The 10,022-nt window shown below is 42.4% G+C and overlaps 1 protein-coding gene across 1 annotated transcript; it reads right to left on the reverse strand.

The window, feature by feature from the left end:
- Positions 1 to 233: 233 nt before the first annotated feature.
- Positions 234 to 9,453, reverse strand: LOC306737450 (uncharacterized protein). Its single transcript, XM_079219184.1, is given in 16 exon segments — positions 234 to 423; positions 540 to 544; positions 548 to 757; positions 874 to 999; positions 1,081 to 1,242; positions 1,367 to 1,523; positions 1,646 to 1,728; positions 1,973 to 2,408; positions 3,348 to 3,434; positions 4,381 to 4,563; positions 7,737 to 7,954; positions 8,073 to 8,198; positions 8,314 to 8,475; positions 8,600 to 8,756; positions 8,879 to 8,961; positions 9,208 to 9,453. Coding segments are annotated over 16 exon segments (2,490 nt in total). The 5' UTR covers positions 9,415 to 9,453; the 3' UTR covers positions 234 to 335.
- Between the last annotated feature and the right edge of the window lie 569 nt (positions 9,454 to 10,022).

A 10,022-nucleotide genomic window follows, 5' to 3' on the forward strand; every position in this document is an offset into this window, starting at 1 on the left:
TAGCCTCAGGATGGATATCAGCAACTTTATATTCACAACCCAAATATCTCTATCCTTTTACATCCAGGACATAATGTGGCTGACACTGCTACAGCCTCAAGCTATTGGGATTGAGTTTTGCATACATATTGGTCAAAATAATCGCATTATAGAACTTTCAAATACCTAAAGTAACTCTTGTCAGGACTTTATTTGGAAATAAGACAGAAATAAGTCAAACAAGACGAATGATAGTCAGTAAACCAGTGTTTTATTGCATTCACATGTGTATGTGAAGGAAGTACTTGAGTAATAATTGACACGTTGCTTGTGGTCGTCAGGTGACAGAAGACACCTTAGGTGGATCTGGAAGTGGAGGACACCACCTTGCCATCCAATGACTCTGTGATTATTACCACCCTGCTGGACTTTGAAGTGCTGGCACTTTGGAGGGGGGGAATTACAGTTCTTGTATTTAATATCAGTAAATTACATCCATTTAAAGAGTTAGTTATTAGTTGACAATGAAAGAACAAAATTGTTCTTTTCAGAAAAATTACCTGCCCTATTCGTCCAGCAGCCTCCTGTATTCTGCAATCTCCATTTCCAGCCGTGTCTTGATGTCGAGCAGAATTTTGTATTCCTGGCTCTGTCGTTCCATGTCAGCACGCAGATGCATCAGCTTTTCCTCCAGGCTCGTCACCTGCATCTGGAGGTTCTGGAGCTGCATGGAATGCCTTCCCTCTGTCTCAGCTAAACTGCCTTCCAGAGCCGCTTTCTGGAAGAGAAAAGGTGAAGAGAAGAGGATCAAAAAGTGAAGGAGTGAATACACTGAAAACTACTGTGGTTGCATTAAATTGCATGTAAGATTTGCTCCAGATCATTGTCTCTTACCATACTAAGTTGGGACTGGAGCTCGATCTCCAGGCTCTGCATCGTACGACGGAGCTCAGAGATTTCTGATTGGAATGTGTTGAGACTTTCTGTGGTGGCGCTCTCCTCCTTGTTCAGCGTCTCTGACTGGAGTAGATATTGGAGAACATCAGTGTCATGTATAAATTACTAAAGCAATTAATAGCACCTCCAAGGTATTGGTCTTACCTGTGTTTGGAACCAGTTCTCCAGCTCTTTTTGGTTCTTGCCGGCCACACCCTCATATTGAGAACGTATTTCAGTCATAACGCTGCTCAGGTCTGGCTGTTGTTTTGCGTCCAACTCCACATTGATCTGTACACTCATCTGGCCTTGCATTGCTGCCAATTCCTGTTGAATAAGAGGAGATTGTTAAAAGGAGGATGTTTGCTGAGGTGTTTGAGGAGATTTATTTTCTACATTCAAGACAGCAAACTAAATGCAAACCCACTGCTGTCAAGCATTCACTACCCACCTCCTCGTGGTTCTTTCTGAGGAAGATCAGCTCCTCCCTGAGGCCTTCTATATGCAACTCTAGGTCTGCTCTGGCCAGAGTCAGCTCATCCAACAGTCTCTTGAGACCGGCGATGTCTGCCTCTACTGATTGACGCATGGCTAGTTCATTCTCATACCTGTGAGGCAGCACAAAATTGGACATTTGCAATCAGCGTATACATCTTCCATGTATTGGTTCAGGGTGATTTTCAATGTATTATGTTTCAGACACTTTCTGTCTCTCATATCTGATACTTACTTGGTTCTGAAGTCTTCTGCTGCCAGTTTTGCATTGTCAATGGACAGATAGATGCCTCCATTGTTACGGGTGGCCTCCTGGATCTGTGTGATGAAGCAAGGTTTCATTTGACATGATTAGTGCAATTCTTACTTCAAACTGTTTCTGTGAGACTCTGTAAACATAATATAACATTACTCTCCTCATGTTACATAGAAACAGCCTCTACAAAACCATACATCCAATGCTTCATTTGTAACATATTCATCCAATAGTTGCATTGCATGATACATTACAGTGTGGCATGCTTTGTTATCTCACTCAGGAATCAGGGGTCATGTCACATACCTTTCTTTGCAGGTCAGCAATGGTGGCCTCGAAGACAGAGTAGTCACGAGAAATGGGGGAGCTCTTACTCTCCAAGAACTGGCGGATCTTGAACTCCAGCTCATTGTTGGCCTTCTCAAGGCTGCGTACCTTCTCCAGGTAGGAGGACAGGCGGTCGTTCAGGTTCTGCATGGTGGCCTTCTCATTGGCCCCAACATGGAGGTCCTTGCCACCACCTCTACCGAAGCCTCCACCCGCTCCCCCTCCCATGCCATAACCACTTCCACTGCCATAACCAGAGGACACAAAATTGCCAGAGGAAACAGAGATTTTTGATCCACCTGCACCACCATGCATGCTCGAAGCATAAGAAGGCCGTGGTCCCTGGTTTCCAAAATAACCTCCACCAAAGGATCTAACAGACATTCCAGACGGCTTAGAGCCTCCATAGACTGAACTATGGGTGGAATAACTTGACATTGTGAAGACTGCTCAGGAGGTCTGCCTGGGAGAGAATGAGATGGACGAAGATGCTCAGCTCTCCCTCTGTCCCCTTTTTATCCGGCACAAGGCTGCTGCTGCCTCTGGTGTGGGAGGGGAAGGGCAGGACTGACAGGAGGAGCATTACCTAAAAGTGTTGCTCTGTCCCACCCATCACACACACCCTTTAGGTTAATTGTGTGATGATCAGAAGGAGAAAAGCGATTAATCCTAATCCCATTTTGCTACAATATTAACTGAATTCATTCAAACCTCACAGCTACCTGCAAACCTTATACAATTGCTTAATTTTTTCCATTCATCCGTTTTCCCCATATACCACATTAATGTGCATGAAGACATGACATCAGTGTGAACGTTTAACTTTTATTTCCACAAAGTATACTGTGAATTCTAAAACAGCCACTCACGTTACTATCAGCCTCAGGTTAGTTATTTAGTCAAATCTGACAGTTTATCTTATTAGGTAATGTGACTTTACTTTGTGTCATTCTTGAGCAAAACTGCTGGCCAAACCTGTTATGATACCAAGGCAACACGCACTGTAATTAGAAACCTTGTAAAATGGATCAGAATGATAGGTTTTTGTCACTTGACTTTCTGCCAAAACACCACTTCTCACAAACCTCTTTGTCTTTTCTATCGGTGTTATTAAGCATGAAAATTAGATTTTAATATTTGGTTCTTTAGTTAGTCATAGTTTCAGTTGTTTTCACATCTCAAACGTTATAAATAATTGTAATGTTTTGCTCAACAATAGCTTTTATAGACGTCTATGTAAGTTGATGCCTGGCCTTAGACAAGACCTTTTCTTGGCCTCCAGAACATGGTCACAAGCCGGGAGGCTCAGCTGTCCCAGCTCAACACCAACATCGCCAGCAACAAGCAGGAGTACCGCATGCTGTTGGACCTCAAGACTCGGCTGGAGATGAAGATCGCAAAGTACAGGAGGTTGCTGGATTGGGAGGATGAAAGGTGAAACCTGATGACGAGAGCAAAACACTGACTGAACTGGGGGGATATACAACTCCAATTTGATTTCATGACAATGTACAGTAGACACGCTCTAGACTAATGTTTTCAGTAACACTTTATAGTAACTACATGATATTTAGCATTAGTTAAGCATGAGTAGACACTTAATTCATCATTTATAAAGCATTATTCCAACATGAATACACATTAGCAACTCAGTAGAACGTAATTAATAAACTTATAAATGTGTTATTCTTGATTAATAAGCTTGGCTATAGTGCATTTCATGATTGCGTTTTCATACTTTATAAATGATGGAATTCCTATTTGTAAATCAAGTTTTAAGGACTTATAGATGATTAATAAGATACATTTATAAAGTTTTAGTAAATGATTAAAAAAAAGTATTTAAATGCGTGTTTTAATACTGCAATTTACGATTAATTCATTTACTACTCGTTATTTAAGTATTAGTTAAGTATGTTCTGTGACCTCATCTAAAGTGAGGACTATCTATGCTTTACAAAGCATTTATAAGCAGTGCCTCAAATCTAACACGAGTCTCAGTTATCTTCTCAACAAAAAAGGGAAATAGACGCAACACAAAGTGATAAAGAACATTAATATGATGGTGATGGGGGTGATGCCCGTCAGTGGCACGAGTGTTCCATAGTTTGTTATGTATGTTGCACATACATATGATTGATTATGCTAGCTATGGCTAGCGAGCTAGCCCGCTAGCTTGCTAGCTTTAGAGGCACCGGCACGCGCCACCTCAGTTGTAAGTAGACCAAACCAGATGATAGCGAGATAATCATAATCAATCATTTGTACAAGCAAACTGAGAAACATGGCACCACTCGTGTTACTGACGTACATCGGGTAACATCACCTGGCCAGCCCGGGCCACGGTGATGACACGTCATCAACGAGGGACACACGTTGTGTCCCACCACGGTGGCCGGTCAGAAATAACTCCGGCCAGGTGATGGGACTGAGACTTTCTGACCCGGCACTGACCGGGTTCCTCGGCACACACCGGGTTCCTCGGCACTTTCCGGGTTCCTTCCTCGACACACACCGGGTTCCTCCTAGCAGTGGCGGCTGTCAGGGCGTGCTGAGCCTTCTCTGCTGGCCTAAACAGAATCACAAAGTTATAGCTATTTTCTAATTACAATTTTTTATTTTTATTTCAATTTTTTGTAATTGAATAAAAATAAAGTTAGATATATTTTATAATGTAATTGTTTTTCAAAAATACACTACATGTATTATAATTATTTTTCTCTATTAGCTTATTTTCTCATTGCATAGCTCCTGTCTGTTCATTCTGCCTGGTCTGTCTGCTTCTAGTCTGGCCAGCCAGCTTGTCTCCCTCAAGTGCGCTCCTTAACGCTCTTTATCCAATCAGATCTCACCTCTGTTTCTCTCTATGTTTCTCTCTCTTCTCTCTCTCCGCCAGTTAAACACATGGTGACGGCCACTAGCAAGGGGGTTCTGTACTGTGATTCCTTACAGAGACAGCAAAGCACCCTGCACACACACTCTGGTACATTAGGTGCCGCCTTCGGTGTGCACCTAGTCAAGTTGGTTGCGATCCGCCACTTAAACGTGTAGAAGAAGAAGCAGCTGCAGCTGCAGAGACTTTTCCTGTGGACTCTGTGGGTACATCCCAAGTCTCTAAATTGTTGTTTCCTCGCTCCTCGCTCCTCTATTGAACCGGAAGTGGTTCTGCGCCGCCATCTTGACGGCCGTCCCAAAGCTCTTATTCTGCTCGGAGGAGCGAGGATCGAGGAGCGAGGAGGGAAATCGGAGGAGTCATGATCGAGGAGCCCCAAGAGCGGGCTTCCAGGAAGTGTTTTAACGCTGGACACGCCCCCTTGCTGTTCATCTGTTATGTGATTGGACGCTGCAGCTGAGCGGACTGATCGCTGGAGTTTCATACCAGAGACGGTCACAGATTAAACTCAAGTTACGTATTATATCTGTTTTCTTCTGCCTCATAGAGACCTCTTGTAAGCAGTTTCATGTTGGATCTATAGTTGTTCATCCATGAAACTGTTCACAACAGTAAACATTGCATATTAAAACATTATAAATAAAATAAACGTTTGAAATGCTCCCTCGTTTCTGATGTCTACTTCCTTTGCCAATAAATTTGTCAACACAGCATCTGCTGAGTGAGAAAAACACTGTTGATAGCCTCTCCTTTTTTTTATTACTTTGCACCATTTATTGTGAATCATACTCTTTAGCTGGAACGCACACACCTACCTCTAATGACCGAGAACAGTGCTGTTGGTTTTATCTTTTTAAATGCCCCTCATTAAGTTGAACTTTGACATGTTCAATCCAAGTAACCTACGCAGTACTGGGAACATGAGAAATTTCAATCAACAAATATGAAATGAAAAAGTGTTGTAGGAACTTTAACAAATATCACATTTTATTTTAAAGCCACTGGGGGCCGAACGGAAGAAGGTCGGACGTGTGATATATGCAAACAAATCACTGTCCTGTCACTTTCCATCCGTTGATCTATTTACTCATGTTGCTCCACATTGACACCATAGCATTAAATCAGCATTGTTCAATACTTGTACCAATGAATGTGAGCATGCCAGTCACGCTCTCACACCAACAAGCTGCAGAACACCGCAGGGTACCACAGGACAGGATAAGACACGATAAGATGACACGTTGACGTGGTCAAAAACGGTCTGCTTCCCTCCCACACCCCTGATTCTCATCACCAGGCACTTACCTATATGCACTTTTACATGAATGGCCACCCTCTGTTTAATGTCAGAACTGCGTGTATAAATTCACTTTGTGTTTCCCTCAAAGATAAAATAAAAGAACAAAACTACATCATGGCTCCAACAAGTGTGAACTGTAATCAAACAATAATCAAAGGAATATGTCTTCTGTATTTGCAGTGCATGATTCTGTTTAAACAACCGTTCGGGACTTTTGAAAGGACACATTGAAACAGAATCCGATGCAACTTGAATACAGCTCGTCTGCTGCTGTGAAATGTGTATGAATAAAAGTCTCTTTTTGTTTACACCATGTTACCCAAGGGAGGCTAATATTTAAAATGTTTACAATAGCACACAAATGAGGCACATCAAAGAGACACCACAAAAACGTGTAAATGCTAAGACATGGCTACAATATAATTAAAAGTTAAACAACACCAATATTCCACAGCATGTGCCAAGTTACATGTAATGAAATTGTTTTTTTTTCTAAAAATCAATTCCAATTTGTTAAGTGATGCAATCATTACTACATCCTGCCTGAAATGTCCAGATATTTGTTCAGTTGTATGGTCATAACCTTGTGTAATCGTGTCCAATTAGAATAGGTATCCAGTATTAGTTAAATAATAAGTAAACAAATTCTCCAAAAGTATTGCTCAGTTGGTCATAGTTAAAATAGGCCTACCTACAGAATACTTTCTTTGTAAAATCCCAAATTGTGACCCGCTTATTTCATTCACATTGTGTTCCTCAGTCCTATGTGCTGTAGTGAAACACTGATTACACCATAACTCCAGAGTATTACACTGGACATTGTGGTCTGTAATCAAAATTGTATTGTATTGTATTTTGTTTTAAATATAGTTTTTGTCTGCAGTTGAGCTGTACATCTTGTACTGTACTGTGTTACATTGTGTGGTGTCTGAGGCTAAAGTCCAAAACTCAAAATTGTGGAAAAGGGGAAGGCATCAATACTCTACTGAGAATTTTCAAATTAGCATCAATATGGATATCAGCAACTTTATATTCACAACCCAAATAGCTCTATCCTTTTACATCCAGGACATAATGTGGCTGACTCTGCTACAGCCTCAAGCTATTGGGATTTTATTGAACAAGTTGTTCATACATATCGGTCAAAGTAATCGCGTCATAGACATTTAAAATACCTAAAGTAACTCTTGTCAGGACTTTATTTGGAAATAAGACAGAAATAAGACAAACAAGACGAATGATAGTCAGCAAACCACAGTGTTTTATTGCATTCACATGTGTGTGTGTGTGAAGGAAATACTTTAGTAAAAAGATACGTTGCTTGTGGTCGCCAGGTGACAGGAGACACCTTAGGTGGATCTGGTAGTGGACACCACATTGCCATCCGATGACTCTGTGATTATTACCACCCTGCTGGACTTGGAAGTGCTATAACTTTGGAGGGGGAGAATTACAGTTCTTCAATTTAATATCAGTATATGGCATCCATTTACAGAGTTAGTTATTAGTTGACAATGAAAGGACAAAATTGTTCTCTGCAGACAAATTACCTGCCCTCTCCGTCCAGCAGCCTCCTGTATTCTGCGATCTCTATTTCCAGCCGTGTCTTGATGTCGAGCAGAATTTTGTATTCCTGGCTCTGTCGTTCCATGTCAGCACGCAGATGCATCAGCTGTTCCTCCAGGCTCGTCACCTGCATCTGGAGGCCCTGGAGCTGCATGGAATACCTTCCCTTTGTCTCAGTTAAACTGCCTTCCAGAGCCGCTTTCTGGAAGAGAAAAGGTGAAGAGAAGAGGATGAAAAAGTGAAGGAGTAAATACACTGAAAACTACTGTGGTTGCATTAAATTGCATTTAAGATTTTCCCATTGTCTCATTGTCTCTTACCATGCTAAGTTGGGACTGTAGCTCGATCTCCAGGCCCTGCATCGTACGACGGAGCTCAGAGATTTCTGACTTGAATGTGTTGAGACTTTCTGTGGTGGCGCTCACCTCCTTGTTCAGCGTCTCTGTCTGGAGTAGATATTGGAGAACGTCAGTGTCATGTATAACTACATATGTTACATACGTACCAGTCAATGAGACGTTACTTGGGCAATTAATAGCACCTCCAAGGTATTGGTCTTACCTGTGTTTTGAACCAGATCTCCAGCTCTTTTTGGTTCTTGGCGGCCACACCTTCATATTGAGAACGTATTTCAGTCATAGTGCTGCTCAGGTCTGGCTGTTTTTTTGCGTCCACCTCCACATTGATCTGTCCACTCATCTGGCCTCTCATTGCTGCCAATTCCTGTTGAATAAGAGAAGATTGTTAAAAGGAGGATGTTTGCTGAGATGTTTGAGGAGATTTATTTCCTATATTCAAGACAGCAAACTAAATGCAAACCCACTGCTGTCAAGCATTCACTACCCACCTCCTCGTGGTTCTTTCTGAGGAAGATCAGCTCCTCCCTGAGGCCTTCTATCTGCATCTCCAGGTCTGATCTGGCCAGAGTCAGCTCATCCAACAGTCTCTTGAGACCGGCGATGTCTGCCTCTACTGATTGACGCATGGCTAGTTCATTCTCATACCTGTGAGGCAGCAAAAAATCGAACATTTGCAATCAGTGTATACATCTTCCATGTATTGGTTCAGGATGAGTTCCAATGTATTATGTTTCAGACACTTTCTGTCTTTCATATCTGATACTTACTTGGTTCTGAAGTCGTCTGCTGCCAGTTGTGCATTGTCAATAGACAGATAGATGCCTCCATTGTTACGGGTGGCCTCCTGGATCTGTGTGATGAAGCAAGGTTTCATTTGACATGATTAGTGCAATTCTTACTTCAAACTGTCAATCTGTGAGACTCTGTAAACATAATATAACATTACTCTCCTCATGTTACATAGAAACAGCCTCTACAAAACCATACATCCAATGCTTCATTTGTAACATATTCATCCAATAGTTGCATTGCATGATACATTACAGTGTGGCATGCTTTGTTATCTCACTCAGGAATCAGGGGTCATGTCACATACCTTTCTTTGCAGGTCAGCAATGGTGGCCTCGAAGACAGAGTAGTCACGAGAAATGGGGGAGCTCTTACTCTCCAAGAACTGGCGGATCTTGAACTCCAGCTCACTGTTGGCCTTCTCAAGGCTGCGTACCTTCTCCAGGTAGGAGGACAGACGGTCGTTCAGGTTCTGCATGGTGGCCTTCTCATTGGCCCCAACATGGAGGTCCATGCCACCACCTCTACCGAAGCCTCCACCCGCTCCCCCTCCCATGCCATAACCACCTCCACTGCCAAAACCAGAGGACACAAAATTGCCAGAGGAAACAGAGATTTTTGATCCACCTGCACCACCATGCATGCTCGAAGCATAAGAAGGCCGTGGTCCCTGGTTTCCAAAATAACCTCCACCAAAGGATCTAACAGACATTCCAGACGGCTTAGAGCCTCCATAGACTGAACTATGGGTGGAATAACTTGACATTGTGAAGACTGCTCAGGAGGTCTGCCTGGGAGAGAATGAGATGGACGAAGATGCTCAGCTCTCCCTCTGTCCCCTTTTTATCCGGCACAAGGCTGCTGCTGCCTCTGGTGTGGGAGGGGAAGGGCAGGACTGACAGGAGGAGCATTACTTAAAATTGTTGCTCTGTCCCACCCATCACACACACCCTTCAGGTTAATTTTGTGTGATGATCAGAAGGAGAAAGAGGGATTAAATTGAATCCCATTTTGTTACAAAATTGACTGAATTCATTCAAACCTCACAGCTACCTGCAAACCTTATACAATGGCTTAATTTTTCCATTCATCCGTTTTCCCCATATACCACATTAATGTGCA

This window comes from Taurulus bubalis, assembly GCF_910589615.1.
Source record: "Taurulus bubalis genome assembly, chromosome: 6".
NCBI classification, from domain to species: Eukaryota; Metazoa; Chordata; class Actinopteri; order Perciformes; family Cottidae; genus Taurulus; species Taurulus bubalis.